At 43.9% G+C, this 21,521-nt stretch overlaps 1 protein-coding gene across 1 annotated transcript in view; it reads right to left on the reverse strand.

The window, feature by feature from the left end:
* Positions 1-21,521, reverse strand: part of IMMT (inner membrane mitochondrial protein) — a 48,095-nt gene that overhangs the window by 11,675 nt on the left and 14,899 nt on the right. Inside the window, exons 3-9 of the mRNA XM_027860453.1 lie at positions 19,395-19,581; positions 15,008-15,104; positions 13,376-13,513; positions 12,900-13,010; positions 9,684-9,820; positions 8,474-8,574; positions 1,892-2,030 (exon numbers count right to left, since the gene is read on the reverse strand). Coding sequence (XP_027716254.1) covers positions 1,892-2,030; positions 8,474-8,574; positions 9,684-9,820; positions 12,900-13,010; positions 13,376-13,513; positions 15,008-15,104; positions 19,395-19,581 — 910 coding nt within the window. The remainder of the gene's footprint in view (positions 1-1,891; positions 2,031-8,473; positions 8,575-9,683; positions 9,821-12,899; positions 13,011-13,375; positions 13,514-15,007; positions 15,105-19,394; positions 19,582-21,521) is intronic.

Raw genomic sequence — 21,521 nt, forward strand, 5'->3', positions numbered from 1 at the left:
CAGCCTGGGAGATGGAGAAGGAGCAGTCAGCCGTGCAGGAGGGAGGGCTGTCACCAAAGCCCCAACAGCACAAGGGGGCGGCCAACAGAGGTGAAAGACGATGCCTGAGAAAAGACCAGTAGATTTGGCAAACAGGAGATCACTAACACTGGGGAGAAGGTTCAGTCACATGATGTGGTCAGAATCCAGACTGCAAACAGCGGCGGGGTAGGTTACAAGAGAGGAATGAAAGCAGCCAGTGGAGACAAGTGGGGACGGTTTTTCAAGTGGTTTGGCTGAGAAAGGAAGGTGAGTTTAGGACCAGAGTTTAAGAAGGTGGTATGATTTCAGTGAAGGTTTTTTGAGGCATGGGGAGCACCTGGACATGTTTGGAGGCAATGAGAAACCAGCACAGACAGCTTCAAGATTAGAGAGAAGGAAAGAATGAAAAGGCGACATGCTGCAGAAGTCAGAAAGGGACAGGGCAGGTGGAAGGGTGACTCTGGTAAGGAGAAGAGGTACCTTGTCGTCAGCCTAAGAAGAGTGTGGGGGATGACTGATGACAAAGACAAGAAGAGGAAGCTCACTTGAATGGCCTTAGTTTTCTTAGTAAAGTAAGAGACGAAGCCCTTCGCTGAACTGGGGGAGGGAAGGAAAGAGCTGGAAAGCTTGAACAGAGGCGAAAAGTACAGAAAAGCTTTTGTGGGGACTACAAGAGGGAATCAATGAGGGGAGAATCAAAAGACTGCCTTGGCTCACCGGGCTGCAGCGAGGGCCCAGGTGGAGCTGTAGAACGTGCATCTGTAATGGCCCAGGTAGCATTATCATGTCCTTTCTTTCGCTGGCTCCATTCAGGCGAGTAGAAGTGAAGGAGGAAAATGACAGGAGTAATCCAAGCCTAGCAAGTGATGAATGGTCACAACACAAGGGCACAAAAGATTCTATAGGGGCAGCTAGGTGGCGCAGCGGATAGAGCACCGGCCCTGAAGTCAGGAGGACCTGAGTTCAAATCCGGCCTCAGACCAAGCACTTGATACTTACTAGCTGTGTGACCCTGGGCAAGTCACTTAGCCCCAATTGCTCAAAAAAAAAAAAGAAAGAAAAATCTGTAGCAGAGGACTGCATTGTGTTACTATGGCATGGGCAGGAATGGAAGTGAAGTCAGAGCAGGTACAAAGGTCTGAGAGCATGGAGCGGTACAGGGATTGGAGGTCTCAGTGAGAGAGAGAAATCAACCAAACAGAGACGAAACTAATCCAGCAACAATTATTTATTAAGTTTATTCTATGTGCGCCAGGAACTAAACTGGGTCCTTGTGATTCAAATAAAATGACTGAGATCTAAATTTTGTCCTTTCTATCTTCTTGCCAGGTATCTTTTCCTCCATTGCATTAAAAGGATTGTTTTCAACTCACTTCTACCCACTTCCACGTTTTCCGAGCCAAGAGGAATCATCCAATGCAGATGGCAAAAAAGGGGAGTGGAAGGAAATGAACTAGAGACCTCTTAGCATAATGTATCTTTATCTCTTTAGGTAATGCAGGTCTCATCATAGTTAAGGACACTCTAACCTGCATACTGAAGCGCTCATGATTGAAGACCATTCAGTGAACTCAGAATATAGGTCCACACACAGAATACGGATGTTTTCCTGTATTCTCTTTTGTTTTAATTTTCACTAATGGTAATTCAATCAGAGACCAGATAACCTCCATTACCGGAGGAAGCTTAAATAGCAGAACAAATCCCGGTGCATCCAAAGGTCCTTTTTTGAATCAACAGCTTCCCCTGGCTGGTTATCATGGCATAAAACTCGAGGGGAGTGAAGAGAGTGGGTCAAAGACACTTCAGCGTCACAGCCTTCTCCTGATCAAGCCCAGACAGCTGAGTGATGTGACCGGTGGAAACTGACCTTTTTGACCACATTGTCCAGATCCACGAGCATGTTCTGAAGATTCTCCTCTGCAGCAGAGACGTGAGTCTGGGCCCCCGCGAGCTCGGGTCTTTTCTTGGAATTCTCAATGATGCTCCTCGTTTTCTCTAACTCTTCTCTGAAGACATGGGAAAAAAAAGGGGACATTTGCACTGTGACCCACTGCCCCATACCACAGAAGAATGTGACATGGGGCACAAGAGATGATTTCTGTGAGACTCCAGGTAGAAGCTTGAGTGGCCTGCCATCAGCCTATTAAGGCACAGGCAATTTTGGTCATCTACGGTCAGCTGAAAGAAGCCACAGCAGTTATACCTGTCAGGAGTCAGCTGCACAAGTAGTTCAAAACAAGCTTCTTTAAAGATAATAAAATCTACTCCATACCCTTCATCCTACATCCCTCTATCCATTAGAGAATGAGACTGACCGGGTGGCCTCTCCTACAAAGTACCTTCACATACTGAGAATACCTTATGAAGGCCTGAAAGAGAGAAGGCATTTACTCAGAGTGGGCACAACACTGACTGAAAAATGAAAAAAGAAAAGTCAACAGCTTGGTAAGGGATGTGCGTGCACACACACACACTGAAGAAAATAACACCTTAAAAAACAGAATAAGCCAAATGGTAAAAGAGGCACAAAAATCCACTAAAGAGAAGAATGACTTAAAAAGCAGAAATGGCCAAATGGAAAAAGATGTACAAAAATTCACTGAAGGGAAGAACTTGATAAAAACTAGAACTGGCCACATGGAAAAGGAGGTACAAAAACTCAAAGAAGAAAATAATTGCTTAACAATTAGAATTGGGAAAGTGAAAGCTAATGACTCCACGAGACATCAAGAAACAATAAAACAAAAGCAAAAGAATGAAAATGTAAAATATCTCATTGGAAAAGGTTAACTGACCTGGAAAACAGAGTGAGAAGAAGTTAAAAAGTTAATAATTATTAGACTACCAGAAAGCCATGATTTAAAAAAAAAAAGCCTAGACATAAGAGAGGGTAAAATATGTATATATGTATATATATGTGTGTGTGTGTATATATATATATATACACACACACATACATATATATGCATATACACATATACACACATATACATATACATATGCATACATACATACATACATACATATATATATAAAGAATCCACCAATCACCTCCTCAAAGACATCCCAAAATGAAAACTCCAGGAAACCAAATTCCAGAGCTTCCAAGTCAAGGAGAAAATATTACAAGCAGCCAGGGGGGGAAAAAAAAACTCAATTCAAATGTTGTAGAGCCACAATCAAAATAACACAAGATTTAGCAGCTTCTACATCAAATGACCAGAGGGCTTGGAATAAGATATTCCAAAGGGCAAAGGTGCTAGGATTACAACCAAGAATCACCTACCCAGCAAAACTGAGTATAATCCATCAAGGGAAAAATGTATATTTAATGAAATAAAATTAAAGAGTAAGAAAGAGGGATCCAAAAGGAGAAGGGGGAAGGAAGAGGTAGAATGGGGCAAATTATCTTTCATAAAAGAGGTGCAAAAGAGCTTCTACAGTGGAGGGGAAGATGGAAGGGGGGGGTTGCAGCTTGAATCTTACTCTCATTGGAATTGGCTCAAAGAGGGAATAACATACTCAGGTGGGTATGGAAATCTATCTTACCCTACAAGGAAGTAGGAGGGGAAAAGGCTGATAGAAAGAAGAGTGGATTGGGGGAGGTGGTAGTCAGAAGCAAAACACTTCAACAGGTCAGGATGAGAAAGAAAGATAAACGGGGAAAAAAACAAGGTGGAAGGAAATATCATTAGTACTCCTAACAATGGAAAAAAATTTACAGCAAATTTCTCAGATGAAAACCTCATTCCTCAAACATATGAGAACTGAGTTAAATTCATAAGAATACAAGTCATTCCCCAATTGATAAATGGTCAAAGGATATGAACAGGCAGTTTTCAAATGAAGAAATCAAAGGTATTTATAGTCCTATGAAAAAATGCTCTAAATCAATACTAATTAGAGAAATGCAAATTAAAACAACTCTGAGGTAATACCCCATACCTATCAGACTGGCTAATATAGACAGAAAGGGAAAGTGACAAATGCTGGAGGGGATGTGGGAAAATTGGGACACTAATGCACTGTTGGTGAAGTTGTATACTGATTCAACCATTCCTGAGAGCAATTTGGAACTATGTTCAAAGGGCTATAAAACCATGTATACCCTTTGACCCAGCGATACCACCACTAGATTTGTATGCCTAAGAGATTTAAAAAAAAAAAAAAAGGAAAAGGGAAAGGAACTATATGTATAAAAAATATTTATAGCAGCTCCTTTCGTGGTGGCAAAGATTTGGAAATTGAGGTGATAGTCATCAATTGGGGAATGGCTAAACAAGTTGTGGTATATGATTGTGATGGAATACTACTGTGCTATAAGAAATAATGAGCAAGGTGCTTTCAGAAAAACCTGAAAAAGGGGCAGCTAGGTGGCGCAGTGCATACAGCCTTGGAGTCAGGAGGATCCGAGTTCAAATCCGGCCTCAAACACGTGATACTTACACTAGCTATGTGACCTGGGCAAGTCACTTAACCTCAACTGCCTCACTAAAAAGCAAAAAGCAAAAGAAAAAAACAAACAACCAAAACAAAAACAAAAGAAAACAACCTGGAAAGACTTACATGAACTGAAGCAAAGTGAGCAGAACCAGAACACTGTACACAGTAATAGCAGTATCATATGATGATCAACTATGAAAGACTTAGCCACTATGATGAAGACAATAATCTAAGACGATTCCAAAATTATGATAAAAAATACTATCACCCTCCAGAGAAAAAAATGATGGAATCTGAATGAAGATCAAAGCACATTTTTTTTTAACTATCTTTAATTTTTCTTGGTTTGGTTTTTTTTGGAATGTTTTCTTTCACGTGACTAATATGGAAATGTTTTCCATGACTGCACATTGTATAATCTATATCAAATTTCTGTCTTCTTAATGGAGGGGGAGGGCAATAAGGGAGGGAGAGAATTTGGCATTCAAATTTTTACAAATGGATGTTTAAAATTGTTTTTACATATACTTAGGGAAAAATATTTTTCAAAAAAAGAAAGAGAAGAGTATGAGAGTGAAAAGAACATTCTATAGCACTAACCTAAAACCTCAAAGTATTTTAGGCCAAGGAAAATATTTACAAATAAAGTAATTTCTGATAGCATATAGCACTGTATAGCCACACACAAGGTATGAAGTAATACGGTTGGTTTTAAAAACATAGTCCAACTTATACATCCAAATAACTTTGAAAAAATGTTTTGAGTAACAACCTTCCAAAAGAGCTTCCTAGAAAGACAACAGTCTTTTTGAATGTTGACGTCCGACTGAATAACAATAAAATGAAGCTCCTGCTCTCGTCCCGCATCATGAAAAGGGGCAGCCTGTGACTCTCAGGTCAGCAGGCAGTAGGAAATTCAATCTGTGAGTGCTAAGCTATTGTCAGCAAACTCCGAGACACTGTGGAAGAATTTCACAGGGCCAAAGGGTAAACATCCTGATTTTCAAAGAAAGGAAGGAGAATGGAGGCTGCTAACTAGGCCAGTGAGCTTGCTCCAACTCTAGAATATATTATTAAAGGAATGCTTAATGAACACCTATCAAAGAAGCAGTGATTCCATAGAGCTCACAGAGCTCCATGTCAGACTTAGCTCATTCCCTTCTCAACACGATTCTCAGACTGGTAAATCAGGGGAACGGGAGAGCTAAGCATCAGCATCCAGTTCAGTCGCACAGCGGCTTTATCAATGAGGTGACAAGATGTGCTAGTCTCAGGGGTATTTAGAACAGGCTGAGTGAATGGGCCCCTCCCACCCCAGGAGTCATTCATATTTCAATGTCAGCTCCCAGGGATCCATACCTGCTATTTGGACTGCTTCACATTTTTACCGATGACTTAGATAAAAGCAAAAATGGCTTACTTAACAAAGCTGCAGATGAATGATTACAACTGGGTTAAAGCACAATTTACAAGCCCAAGGTGGGGCTAGACAGTTGGTGAGACTCCAGGGGGTTGGTGGACCATAGGCTCCATCAGTCCATGGTACGACAGGAAAGTCAAAACACATTTCATTCAATCTTAGGCTGCACGAGGAGAAACAGAGTGTACAGGCCTAGGGAGGTGAGCGACAGACCCACCATGCTCTGCCCTAGCCAGATCTGACCACGTGAAGCAGGATATGGATAAGCTGGGAGGGAAAGGCTGAGGGTGAGTGGCACCAGGTTATGCCATGAGACTCTACTGAAGAGAAAGGGGCCATTTAGCCTAAAAAAGACACTTAGATGGGCCAGGAGAGCTGTCTCCAAGTAGGGGATGATGGGCTGTTCCGTTTGACCTGAGAGGGCAGAACCAGGAGTCATGTAAGTTATAGGAAAGGCTTCAGCTGTATCTGAGAAAAGATTTCTAACCAGTAGAGGTGTCCAAGAGTGGGAAAGGGTTGCTGGGGGGAATGGTGAGTCCCCATCAGGAGAGGTCTTCAAACATCAACTGGATTTCTGCTTATCAGCTAGGCTGTAGTGAGGATTCTAACTGGTTTCTGAGTCTAGTCTAGAGAGTTTTCCAGTCTCTGACACTCTCTAAAATTGTAACTATGAATCCCAGAATGCACTAGTACGCCTCTATGCATCCCTAGCAATTCCAAAAGTGCTATGACGTAGCCAGATGGGAGCTGCCTATAAAGCTGGTTCCTCAGTCTGTGCATCTCTGACCAGCATGACTGACGGGCAGTTCACTGTGCCCAATATTTCAAAATAGTTTTCAATGACCTTAAACCAGGCACCGCTGAAAAAACGTAGGGCTGCTTTTCTCCTAATGACAATATTTGGCTAAATATCATAAAATACCACGATGTAAGAACCAAAATTAGTACCCCAAAGGGCAAAGCCAAGGTGCACAGAGGGTGTAAATAGATTCATCGCATTACTTCACACACCTTGTACATCTGATACAGCTTTGAAGACAATTATTAGGATGTAACAAGAATGGAGGTGTCACGACACACCGGCATCTCCAAGATGGTTAAAAAAAAAAAAGAGGTGGTCTCTAGATCACCCTATGGAACACTTATGGAAGAACACAGACACGCCTCACAAAGGTTGTATCAATGGACAGTACCCAGTGATGAAATCACAGATCCATCAAAATAGGTCTTAAGGAGCCCAGTGTTGGCCTTGGAGGGTTGGAAGTCTGGATCTGAAATCTTGCTGCAGACATTTGCTAGCTGTGTGACCCTGGGCAAGTCACTTAGCCTGTTTGCCTCAGTTCTGTCATCCATAAAAGGGGAATAGTAACAGCACCCACCCTCCCAGGGTTGTTGTGATAACAAATGAGACCCCATGTGTACAGGGCTTTGTCACTCACTCTCATTACCCATTATATCTGCTGTGATCTCACCTCATCTTCTCAATGCTCTCTCCATTACGCAGGGCTACAATCAGGTCTCTGTGATACACATTTATTGATGTGCTCCTGCCCTGCTATCGGTGTAAATACTTCATAGCTAATGCTAATCAAACTGCTGAGAACCCTGACTGTGAAGTGGGCTCAAGTATCCCAGTCCTAGAGAGGCTCAATTGTTGAGACTGGTTAGTGGGAGCGTCTCCCTGTACCGTGTTTGGCAGCCTCCAAAAAGAGATACCGAAGTGCTTGATAAGGTTTTCTAACCTATCTATCATTTTACAGTGTAACGTGAGCAGCTAGGTGGCGGAGTGAGGAGAGTGCTGGGCCTGAAGTCAGGGAGACTCCTCTGAGTTCAGATCTGGCCTCAGACCCTTCCTAGCTGTGTCACCATGAGCAAGTCACTTTGCCCTGTTTGCCTCAGTTTCCTCATCTCTAAAATGAGCTGGAGAAGGAAATGACAAATCATCCCACCGTCTTTGCCAATAAAACCCCAAAGGGGGTCATGAAGAATCAGACAGGACTGAAAACGACTGAACAACAACATGGAGTGTAAATCAAGGAAGGCGGCAAAATCTGGGGCCAGATGTGGATTCTTCACGGACGATGAGAATCTGAGGCTGCCCGTGGAAGAACTTCACTGGTATACGAAATCCAAGCCACAGATCTGGGAGACCCGTTCGAGCTCTAGTCTGTCCTCCCGGCCACTGCCAGAAGTCAGTCCACAATATCCCTGCAAGTGGGTCACACAGCCCAAAAACACACCTACTGTCTGAGTATCTTGGGACAAGAGCAGCTGGTGTGCTGTGCTTCTCCGTAAGTAAACACCAGTTTCTAGGATCCTGGTTAATTATTTCAATAGAGTCCAAATAAAACCTGCTGAATAAAAATAAATCTATCACATACAATTCTGATTGTCTAGTATGTTCAAAAGGCTCCCACACCTGCCCATGTGGTCAGAGAAGAGCTGTAGCAGATTTCAGCTTTGTAACAGAACCAAGTAGCAATTCGAGGAAAACCTTAATTCCCTCATCTAAAATCCTCCATGAGGAGTTTCAGGCCGATTTCTTACGTAGACCAATTCTTTTATAAAGAATGAGTAATGAATTACTTGGCTTTCAGAAGGGCATCAGCAGCTTCATCAACAGCCTTTCTGCGATCCTTCAAGGCATCCTCCACTGACCGCCACTGCATCGATTTCCCATTCGCAACCTAGAAAGCAAAATCTTTGTCCTTAGGCAGATGTGAACAAGAAGTAACAAGTGCCCAAATGGGCAAAGACACCAACATGCTAAATGAATGGTTTTGAACGAGTATGCAGCCATCTACTCATTCCAACCATTTAAGTACCATACTGTAAGCAGGGGTAAGTATGTGTAATCAGCACAGGCCGATTCATGAATAAGCTGTGGACCAAAGAAATCGCCCTCGGGAGCCAACCTCGTAGTAGAAGGTTTTCCTTAGATCCCAAATACAGTCCTCAGCCAAGCCCAAACAGGAAGCTCTTCTAACTAGTTTGCCAGCATTCCGTGGCACAGAAGAACCCCAAGGGCGCCCTGATACCAGAGCAGAAACTACATGTTCTACGATTTGTGACACTGTGCATACTTCCAGGCCTTCTTGTAGCTTCCAGGGATGAGTACAATGGCTTAGCCATGTATACAGTCCTTTTTCTTCCCCCAACACTCATTTTTTCAAAATGGTCCTCTTTATCCTTACGGGGAAATAATACCCTTCGTCAGGGCCCAAGAGCCATGCGGAGACACACCCCAAACGGGAAACTAAAACAGCTCAGCCTAGGAAAGGGACCACAGGAGTGTCCCTATAATTGTAATTTCTAAATTGTAAGCTGTAAAATGGAATGCACGTGTCACTGCAATATAATATGGTAGAATTACTTCCAGCCAACCCTCTTAAAGAGATTATCAATCCATATCCACAAAGGTTCATTAAGCACCTATTCTGTGGCAAGGCATGTTGTCATTGTATTGACATGGGCTATCATCAATATTGCACTGACATTAAATTTAACTGAAAAAAGGAAATGAGAGGATTTCACCCAATGTAAACACAAGTGCTCAGTTGTCTTCATGCTAAAAGAAGACAAATTTTTTGTTCAGTCCATTCAATCTCTTATTTATTGCTTTTTGGTGAGGCAATCAGGGTTAAGTGACTTGCCCAGGGTCACACAGCTACTAAGTGTCAAGTGTCTGAGGTCACATTTGAACTCAGGTCCTCCTGATTCCAAGGCCAGAGGTCTAACTATTGCACCACCTAGCTGCCCCTCAGTCCATTCAATCTCAACGACAGCTCTGGCTTACCTCTGGACTGTCCATAGCTTTCTTCAACATGCTTGAGTGAGTGTTGATGGCCTTGACGGCGGTGTTCTGGGCAGCTATCGCCTGCTGAGTGACCCGAGCCGTGTGACTTAAAGAATCTTCTAAGCTTTTGGCCAGAGCTTGAAGAAACCCAGAGTTAAATTGTCAGGATACTCCCATCACAAGGAATGGATTTCTTTTCAATGGCATCATGACCTCTCTTCCCTCCCACGCTGACTTGCCTGAAGGGCTTCCCTATGACAATATTTCTGGTCCTTATGAAGCTGTGATTTAGAATACCAGAGATAATCCAAATCACAGCTAACCAGAAATGGTGTCAACAGACAAATACTAAGCCTAAAGGCAAAAACAAAACAAAACAAAAACCCTCACTATATATCTATATCCCCTACCAAACGAAGAGTTAATAAAAATGACAATTCTCTAACCTAAGAGGAAAGGGACATCAGAAGAAGAAAAAAAATGTATAAAGGGAGGAAAAACATAGAAGAGGAGAGGAGGAATTCTTTCTACAAAGTTTCAAAGCACAGACCCAGCTAAGTTAAGAAAAGATCCTATTAGGGCAGCTAGGTAGCGCAGTGGATAGAGCATTGGCCCTAGAGTCAGGAGGACGTGAGTTCAAATCCAGCCTCAGACATCTGATGCTTACTAGGTGTGTGACTTGACCCCACTGCCTAGAGCAAAATACACACAAAAAAAAAAAAAAGAAAGAAAGAAAAAGAAAAGATCCTATTGCTTTTTAGGATAGTTTCAGGGATATGCAAAAGGATAAAAATGTCCCCAAATACACTAAGATGGCACAGCTAAAAATGACTGATACTATTCTCAAATATTTTTTGGATGAAATCTATACGCACTAAGATAGCATATTCTGCCCATATACTGACTCATGATCTACATTAGACCACACAAAAAGACAACTTGAGACAGGCCTGGAAAGTACATTGGAAAAGACAGACAGTTATCATAAAGATTTGAACATTAATTATTAATCATTAATGTGCCATCCTCTTTGGGGGTCCTGAGAAGCCCTGGGACTTGCAAGTCTTGGAAAGGATTTCAAGGCAAAGAGGAAAAATCTTGCCAAAAGCCATTAAGGGAACATGGAAAGAATGAAAGAATTCCCAAAGATGGGGGATGATGAAAAATTTAACGGAAGGCATGCTTAACTGAAACAGAAACAGCAGAAAAGTACAAACTTAAACAAGCAGTAATCCTTCTAAAGAAAAAGACAAATAATTTAAATTTAACATGGAAAATGTAAAGGAAAATAACAGCTGACATTTATATAGCACTTTAAGGCCTACCAAACCTCACAGACATTATCCTGTTGGAGTCTCACTACATCTCAATGAGGCATCCAAATTTTACAGGTGAGAAAGGTCAAGTGACTTGGGCATTGTCCCACAACCAGTAAGCATTAGAGACAGCACAAAGATTTACTGTGTGCCAGGCCCTGTGCTGGGAATACAAAGGAACGCAAAAGCGGTCCTGCTCTCAGGAAGTACACAGTCTAACAGACATGGATATGCACCAAGGTCACCCCAGGGTGAGCCCAGCACTCCATCCACTATCCCCCAGCCCCGGACACGTAGCAGGCCTTTCTCGAGAGCCCCTCTCCCTGCCCACCTCAGTCATACTGCCTGCATCACTTTGTACAGACCCTCAGCACTCCTGCCGCCTGCCCTTCCCAGCAGGAGATAAGTCTCCTGTGTGCTGTGATGCCCCCAGCCGCCAGGACAGTGCGTGGCACAGAGTAAAGTGCTTACTAAATGGCAACTGAAGTGACTGGGTGAAGCCCTCAGAGTAGAAACATGTGTGATGCCAAAGCAACAGGCACGCCTTTTAACAAGGGCCATGAGAAGGAAATCTGAAGCAAGGAAGCATGAGCAGAGTGTGGGGATGACTTCCTGAGAAAAGAAAGGAGCTAGAAAATCCAAAACCAATACCCAGTGACAACCTGAGCAGACCGGTGCCACCTCTAACAGCCAGAAAGGGAGAACAGGCAGGAGTCGGGCTCTGGGAGAGAAGGGAGCGGATGAAGGAGATGGCAGTGTCACAGGCAGACACCCTGGCAGCTGGGAAAACTCCAAAAGGCAGGCCAGGAGCCTCCCCTGAGGATTGCAAGAGTGGCTCGTGAGTCTTTACAGGTTCTGGTTTAATAGGAAGGGACGTGCATTGGAATTCTCTCCAAGCTCTCTCACTTAAAGGGGCAGGCCTCAGTCATCTGGAAAACTCCCTCTGAAGGAATCTGTGGCCAAACGCGTGAAGCCCCATGGGCCGGGGGGCGGGCTCTCAAGCCAGGGCCACTGATTCTCATTCCCACCAATAGGGAGTGACTTTGGGCAAGTCGGTTATACTCTCCAGGCCTCAGATCCTTGTACTGTTTCTATCACCAGGTGGTTATGAGCCTCAAATTTGAAAGTGAAGGTAAATGTGAGCTCTTATCCCCATTAGCAATAACACCAAGGCTTCTGATCCCCAAAGCATGATGGGTCCACAGCACTAAATGCTGTCACAGGCACAAAGGATAACAGATTCACAGATAAAAGGGACCAGAGAGGTCAAAAAAGACAGAGAGACAGAATGGTGAAGAGAGAGCAAGACCTGCAGTCAGACTAGAATTCAAATCCAGCCTCAGACACTTATTAAACTGTGTGACCTTGGGCAAGGGACTTCACCTCTGCCTGTCTCAGTTTGCTCATCTGTAAAATGGGATAACAGGCCCTCTCTCCCAGGGTTGTGGAGAGGATCAGATGAGACAAAGATCTGTAAAGCGTGCCTTAAAGCACTCTACAAATGCTGGCTAGTAATAGTGGTGACAGTCCACGTGGTCCAATCTCTTCACTTTACGACTGAGGAAACTGAGGCCCACACATTACATACTCAGTGACTCATGCCAACAGAGTACACGTACGACAAGTGACGTGCACGTCACACACTCTTCCTGAACTTGAATTCATCTCTCTGCCTGGCAGGCACTTTCCGGGAGATAAGGAGAGATGGTAAGAACAGGGATGATGGAATGAAGATGCAGAAGAGTCCGGCTGGCCACAGACTGCCCAGCCGTCAAGGACAGGCAGCCTCCTGCCACCCAGCAAAGGAAGGAACCGAAGAGTCGGTGACAGACGTGAGCCCGGGCTAGGCAGCCGCCAAAGAGGACCCCCCAGTACTGAAGAGCTAGGGTCGTCCACATACACTGGATCGCTCTGTCCTGCTCCTCCGCTTCCCGCTGGGCCCGCTGAGCTGCAACCTCTTCTGAGACGCGCTCTGCTGTAGAAGGCGAAGCTTCATGCCCATGTCTCTCCTCTTGCAACAGAACAGAAGGATGCACATTTCAATGCAGAACTGACACATGTGATGGGGCTTAAAACACCACCGTTTCCCACCTGCCAGGGCAAGGGTCTTTGGCTAGCTATAGTAATGGGAGACTCTATGACTCTGGAGCGAGGGAAGAGCTCTTTGACCACATCTCCTCACTCTGCCCAGGACCACTCCAGAGGCAGAGACGGGAGGGCCCTGGCTGCTAAGCCCCGCATTTTCAAGAAGAGGACCAAACATTTAAAAGCAACACAATTCTAAGAGTGCTGAGGTTATCACCAACCCAGTGTGTCCAGCCACTCCATAAGCACGCTAGAATTTACAAGAGACAAATGAAAAAGCAATTGTACTACCTGACACGGAAGGCTTTTGTTTTCCTTCTAGTAGTTCAAGCGGAGGTACTTGGACAAAAATTTCACGCTGCTCAGCATGAGATGGGGTGGACGGAGCACCACCTGGTGCAGAAATAACATGAGCTGCTTCTGTAGGTGCTGCAAATATACATTAGTCAAGGCAAATCCATACTTACCTTGCTTGTCAATAACACATAGATATCTGCAACTATTCATGATCAACATACTTGGCAAGCATCTTCAAACACAGGGAATGTTTGGGCAGAACAATTTGCACTCAAAGAACCGGACAAACGTTCCTCACTGTGGACTCCTTCACAGTGAAAAGGCCACTTACGAAATGTGTCAAGTGGGCATCCCACTGATCTGAAAGGAAAAGCTTCTCACAACAGTGCCCAGAGGAAGGCTGAATGAACAGTCAGGCATTCAGAGTCCCCGAGGGCAAGATGGACAAAAAGAACATGGAATGAGGAAGGTGGGAAGAATGGAAAAACTGCCTGGAGAGATGAGAACAAGGCGGTGAAATAGTGGGGAGAAGAGAAAGGAACACAGAAGCACACTGGAGCCAGAGGCTGGAAGGCCAATGGGGAGCTTGTGAGGAAGGGGAACAGCACCCCAGATTCTCTTCATTTCCGTCCCGTCTGGCTGCAAATGAAGGAAGGGAGGAGATCAAAAAGAGAAATTAAGTTTGAAAGGGGAAGGCTGTAACTCCAGGAGTGAAAAGCAACACAAAGAAGATGGATGAGTTAAAGAGCACTGCTTAGAAGATATGAACCCCATGGAGAACTGAAGACGCAGGAAGAAGCATTGAGAGTGTTTCTGAGTGGGAACGTCCATCCACAAGAAAAGCAGTTAACAGGAGACAGTGGAATGGGAGGTGCGCCAGTGAAGGCAGGAGAAATGGGAAATGGGAAATGGGGGGTGGGGGAAAGATGGTTTACAAAAACAGGCAACACGATAGGAAGAAGTTTTATGATCTAAAACCAGCTTTCAGGTTTTAAACCTGAAACACCAAAACACCAAAACACCAATCCATTGTAAGCTCTGAGGAGGCCTCCTACAATGTCAACACTCTGCCTCAGGACAGCCCCTGCACTCCTCGCCACTCTGACCATAAGACCATAGCCTAGGAAATTCAGAGATCTCAGGGCTTCCTAGACACCGAGAGCTTCATTGCGTCCATCTTCTCGGCAAACTAAGGAAGTACTGGGTCACACAGAGGGCCTGGTGAGCACTGGCAGCCGGAGGAGCTGAGGTCTATGGGCAGGCAGCTGGGCAGAGAATCAAATGGGTGCAAATGGGCTCCAAAAAAAAAAAAAAAAGAAAAGAAAAAGAAAACCAGTTTCCTGGGGGAGGAAAAGCAAGCAGCACCAAGCTCTGTGAGCCAGACAAGCCCAGCAGCACTTGCTCTTCTCTTTCCGTGCCACCCACTCTTCGCTTGAGCCAGGGGCCAGACGTGGGACCCAAGGGATCATGAGAGCACCTCCCTGGTCTCTGTCAGGAGAAGGAACCTCAGGGACCAGCTGACTCTCCTCCTCACGGAAGGGCAATTTGCTTTCGGGTACACGAACATCAAATCTATGTATTGATTTCTCTGCTTAACTTTAAAATATCAGGATAAAATATAAGTACCTTCTTTAGCTGCAGGACTTGGAGTGTCTCCTCTATGTTTTTGGAGTTTAGAGTCTTTCATTACTTCTGACATATTAGAAATTTTTAGTGGACCAGGCTGAATGTTGGGAAGAGAAAAAACATTTGTTTGAGAAAATGTACAGTTTCCTGAAATAGCATGCAACAGCAATTTCCTACTGAAACAAATAACTCTGAGAAGAGCAAGGAAGGCCAAGCACACAACCTGGTGTCTACACCAAGGAGGGTGAATGAAAAGCAACAGCAGAACAACTGAATCACCCAAACTTTCAGCAGCCAGCGGCTTCCCACCAGGATGGTGAGCTCCAGCAGCTTCAGGCCTTAGGCCCCTCCTGCGTAAAAAAAGGGGATGGAGCCATGACTTCTCCAGCTTCTCCCTAAATCCACAAGCCTCGGGTCCTTTTGGGGAAGGGGGGCGGGGGGACAATGAGCACGGAACATTCCCGATAATGTCACTCAGGCTTCCATGGACTGGTTAGTTAGTTTAGCTGAACTGTTTTTTTTTTTCTCTTTATTCTTTGTAATAAAAGATGACTCTTTGGGAGAAGTAGGAGAAGAGCTTTGGGAAATATAGGTAACACAAAAACAAAAGCTTATCAATAAAAATTTATTTTAAAAAAGTTAACATAAAAACATCAAATCTCTCGGGGGAAAAAAAAAAAGCCAGCAATACTAGCTGTAACAACAAGAAAAAAAAAATTAGTCCCTTCACTATCAGTATACATAACATTACAAAATGAGAACTTAGCTCCGAGCAGCAACCTTATTTTCCTTTGGAAGACTACCCACAGAAGTATGCTACCCAGCCTCCTGACAAAGAGCAGGTACAGATTCAAAATGCAAGAAAGGGCCATATGTTACTGGACATGACCCATGTAGAAATGTGCTTTTCTTGATTATGCATTTGTTACGAAGGTTTTCTTTTGTTATTGCTGTTGAAATGATTGGTGGGGGGGGGGAGATAAATGCTTGCTCATTGGAAAAAAAAATTTTTTAAATAAACCTCAAGATTTCAGTAAATTATTTCAATTTTAACTAGGGTTTTGTTTTTTTTAAAATTCACGTTTCATGAGAAATTTATGTTCAGCTACCACTCCATCACTCAGGAAATGAGCCACTTATGAATTATCCAAGGTCTCTCTTTCTTTTCCCTCCACTTGCTGGTCTATATGCGATTTCTTTCTTTCTTTCTTTCTTTTTGCTTTTTGCTAGGCAATTGGGGTTAAGTGACTTGCCCAGGGTCACACGGCTAGTATGTCTTGTGTGTTGTGTGTCTAAGACCGGATCTGAACTCAGGTCCTTCTAACTTCAAGGCCACTGCACCACCTCTCTGCCCCTATATGTGATTTCTAATGTCAGTGCTATTCACTAGCACCTTCATCAGCAGGCACGCTTGAGAAGATGCTCATCAAGCTTACAAATATTTCTATTTAGCCCCTCCCTGCCCCACCTCCTGGTCAGGCAATGCTAGTGTCCAACACAGTCTAAACTCTTGGAGGGCAGAGACTTGCATCTATTCCCAGTGCCTACAAGGTACCTGGACTTGCATACAGTAGGTGCTTAAAAAGTGTCTGCTGTATTCACTGCCTCAAATGTAATATCCATTCAGGCAAGAGAGCTAGGTTCAAGAGCCAGCTACAGGCCTATGGACAAGTGTCAACCTCTCTGAGACAGTTTTCTCATGAACAATTGGCTTTAATTACCTCACAGGGATGTTGTGAGACAAGTGCTAAGGACCATTTAATGTATTATTTCCATCACCAAACATCACACCAATATAGCTCAGTGTCAATTCTCTAACTGACAGATGTTGGGGAAAAGGTCACTTTTGGTTAATTGATAAACAGTGACCAAGTAGGCCCCAATGGTAAGGAACGATACATAACAAGTGGTGGTGTGGAAGAAAGAACACAGGACCAAGAGGCAGACGTGTAGAGGAAGAGCACGGCAGATCTCTCCAAGGTCCTTTCCAGCTCAAATAATCACCAGTTTCTATGATTCCTGAATCTAATTTAGTGGAGAAGGGAAGATATCTATCAGTGAAAGGATCAGTCTCTTAGAGCTAGTATGGACTTGAGTATTTCCCAAGGCAAACCTCCTCTATCCACTCCACCCCAGGAGATACGAGGCCAGAGGGTTACAGCTGAAGGGCTTTGTCCAACTGTCCCTCAGTGGATGTGGGGCAGATCTGAGCTTGAAACCCAGGTCTTGTCATTCCCAACCTAATGCTGTTTCCACCACACCATGCGGAGGACAGAGCTGGGATTAAAAACACTCCTATCTCCCAAGGCCCGATCCTTTCTCCACAGATTCACTAAAAAGATCTCCATGGTTATGTACTTTTTCATTTATGCTACCGTTACGTTTTTACAACATTCCACACTGAGGAAAGAATCAGTGTGTTATGAAAATCAATGTGGAAGCTACATGTAGAGCTGACAGCAGCTGAGGCGTGAGAGGGTGAAAAGTCAGCATGAGAAGGTATCAATGGGAATGAAAGGAAAGGAGATAGAAAACACGTTGTCAAGGAGAGGACAGGACTTGGTAACTTAGGAAAAACTGGGGACAGGAGAATTTTGAAAAAGATGACCAAGGATTCAAACCTGGGAAACTAGGGAAACGGTGAAGCTCTTCACACAGTGAAAACAGCAAGAGGTACGAGCCAGCTGGAGGGGTTCACTTTAAAAACACCGAGTCTGAAGTAGTAATACTGGGTCAGCCGAGTGAAAACAGCCATGTGAGACCCAGACATTACATACAAGGGAATCTAAGCTCAAATCCATGAGAAAGAGCACACAGAAAGCAGCGGATGGACCCTGGCTCATCATTTCCTCTAACCCTTCCCTGGGGCCGTGTGGCTTAAAATAGAAGGCCTGGGTGGGAGTGGGCTAGCCAAGACAGCTGAGGAGCTAGGTCTCCAGCATATCATGAGCGTGGCTATTTTAAGCCGCTAGAAGCCCACGAGCCCACTAGAGGTGACAGAGGGTCATGATGAGCTCAAATGTCTATAGTTAAGATGTACAAAGCGCTTCAAGCAGATGACTTCACTGGATCCTCACAATAATCCTATGGGATAGGTGCTATTATTAGTATTGGCATTCTATCTACACAGATGAGGAAACTGAGGCTCATGAAAATCATGTGATTTTCCCAGGGTTACCCAGGCAGTCTGAACGGGCTCTGCTGAGCTGCTTCTCTATAGAACACGTGTCCCCTGGTAATTCCAACAACCCACCAAGTGGCTGGGGACACCCATCCCAGCGGGAGAGAAGAGCCTTCCGAGAATACATTAGATTCCTCAAACATTTTACAGGAAGACTGCACAAAGACATACAGACTGCTGATAAATACATTTTTAAAGTGTGTGTTTTTTAATATGGTGACAAAGGGTGTTGACATTATTGGTAATGACGAGGTTTCAGAAGGATCTATGGCTTAAGAAATGCCAACTCCATAACAGAGACCTGAAATTTCACATACAAGCTTCTTTTTCTGTTCTCCGTTGGGCATGACCATGCTCACTTTACTTGTGTGTGTTAAGTTCCAAATAAATTTTCAGAGTAATTTTTAAAAATGTATGCATTGCTTGTCTTGAATACTCTCTGGTCTCCCTAATCCAGAGATGGAAGAACTGATCGTATTTCTGGTTGTTTCTTTCACAAGATTCAATCCGCCCAACCCCACAATCACCTTCTGGGCATTGGAACAATTTTTACTGCATTTTTTTTAACATGCTAAATAACTATGGAATTTCAAACACAAACAACAACACAGTAGAGCAGAAATAAAAATGAACTAAAAACCAGAAGAACAGGGTCTTTCTGCTCCTACTTCTGCAAGAGCTTATCGCGTGATACAAGACAATAACATCTGAGAGACTCATTTGTAAAATGAGAGGCCTGGGACTAGGGAATCAGGAAGGGACCTTTCCAGCTCTATGATTCTATGATATATCAATAAAAAACAGAAGCCCATTCAGGGAAGTTAGGCTAATTAAAACAGTCCTGGCAAACACAAATCTGTTATGAACACAATGTTCCCATGAGAATCTTTTTAATCACATCTTAGCAATGCTGTCATAAAAGACCAAAAACCATGAACTGTACAAGAAAATACAAAAAGGAGGAGAAACCGACTGCAATCAGCCAAGCCAAGGCTGCCCACACATTAACAACACACTACAGGAGAGGACACAGAGAGGCAGCTGGTGCAGGGAGGAAGGCCAACCAAAGGCCTGTCTTGGCCTGCTTCTTAATCCTCATTAAACGTTAAGGCTTGACGTAGGAGCTGACCCCTTATTTTATTTGTTTGCTCATGGTGGTCATTATTCATTTTATTAAAACAGAACAAAACAAACCCTTAGTCTTACCGGCTGCTTTGGCAATGGCACTGCCCGGGAAGAACCAAGGACCATCTCAAAGACTTTGTCAGAAAAAGGGATGGTCTTTTCTACACTGTCTCGGAAACGCTGGTCCCACTTAGCATACAGAATAGTTCCACCAACACCACCACCAATAAACAGGAGGCCTGCTCCAGCAATTTTGCCTGCAGAAAGCCTAAGGTAAAAAAATAGCAAATGGTTAATATTGAAAAGAAAGAGGTTCTGAATATTATCTGATAAAAGAAATAATTTACATTTTCAGAATACTATTTTCTCCATCACAACCATCTCCTCCGAGTTCTCTAGCACCGTTTTCCTATGATCAATTCAGAAACCGTGAATAATGAAGTCAATGTTTTCTCCTTAAATCTGATACCTTTAACACTCTATGGCAGAGAACAGTCACCTGCTCAGCTTCTGAAGAATGGGGACAGGAAAATCCCCCAAGATGACAAAGATGTAACTGTTTACAAACCTGTTCCTCCTCCTGACTAGAGAAGAAATTGAGAGATTTGCTTTGAACCCTAAAGAGATTCAGTAAAATCAACTTGGCAGGTAATGCTTCAGAAGCTTCTCCCCACTTACTGATGCCTCTCCTCCAGAAGCGTGGGAAGGTGGCATCTGAAGCATTTCACAAGGTCCCTGAATCCAGACTCAATGCCTGGTACACAGCAAGTGCTTAATCAATACCTTTTCATTTTTTCATGTGTCAGGCAGTATGCTAGCCATTGTATACATAATCTGATTCATCACGGAATAAATTTTCTCATTACATCTTAGCAATGCTGTCATAAAAGACCGAAAACCAGGAACTGTACAAGGAGATACAAAAGGCGGGTCAATGTTAGAACCCCACAAAGACAGCTTAATTACTAAAGGACCAAAAAAAGCTTCAATGGGAAGGAGGTTTCTTCTGGAGCCAATCTTATAGCACTAGGCCATCACTGCAACACTCCTAAATGTATGTTTATCCAAAATAAGGGAAAAGTCTTTAGATAAAGACCATCTATACACACACACACACACACACACACACACACACACACACACGCACATGCACGCGCACAAGTTTATTTTAGAAGCAAAAGACTTTAACCAGCAAAATACTAATGCTGATGACCGTTAGCACTTATATAGAGCCTACTATGGGTCAGGCACTCTGCCAGGCTTGGCTCTATAAATATTATCTCACTTGATCCTCACAAGAGCCCTGAGAGGTAGGTGCTATTATTATTACTATCCCCATTTTACAGCTGAGGAAACTGAGGCAGAGCTTAAATGATTTGCTCAAGGTCACTTAACAGATAGTTAAGTGTCTGATGGGGAATCTGAACTCAGGTCATCCTGATTCCAGGCCTGGCCTTCTACCCACTGCACCACCTAGCTGCCTCTGAAAATCTCCGTCTGCTCTTCAACAATACCTTCTCAGGTTTTTTCCCTACTGCTTCAAACTCGCCCTAGTCTCCCCCATCCTTTAAGAACCTTCACCACATTCTATCATGCCCGCTGGCATCCATTCTCCCCTTCTTAGCTAACCTTCAACAGGCTGTCCACACCTGGGGCCTGCACTTTCTTCCCAGGGGTTTCTGACCTCACTCAACTGAAGCTGCCCTCCAAAGTGACCAAAGCTCATTTACCTGCCAAATCTCCCCATCCTTCCTCGGCCCTCGTAGCCTCGTGCACTGCTGACCAGTGGCTCTCCTCTCTAGACTGTCAGGAGTTTGCTCTCCCTTGATCTCCTCCTCCTGGTCTGACCTCTCCTCAGCTTCCTCTGCCAAGTTTTTATCTACCTCATGCCCACTAGTTGTGAGGATACCCCCAAAGCTCTGTCCTGGGCCCTCGGTCTCCTTTCTTTGTATATTCTTTCACGTGGTGATTTCATCAGTTCCCATGGGTTCAACGATCACCTCAATGGAATGACTTCCAGATCTCTTTATCAAGACTTCCTTTTTCTCCTGGGTTCCAGTCCCACATCACCAAATGCCTACTGGATACTTAGAAACAGATGTCCTATAGGCACACCAGACTAAAATGTCCATAATAGAACTTTCTCACCAATTCTATCCCTCTTCTTCATTTCCCTACTGCACACTCTGGTGTCACACATAATGGTGT

The sequence above is a fragment of the Vombatus ursinus genome, unplaced genomic scaffold, assembly GCF_900497805.2.
Source record: "Vombatus ursinus unplaced genomic scaffold, bare-nosed wombat genome assembly UNPS02014181.1, whole genome shotgun sequence".
NCBI classification, from domain to species: domain Eukaryota; kingdom Metazoa; phylum Chordata; class Mammalia; order Diprotodontia; family Vombatidae; genus Vombatus; species Vombatus ursinus.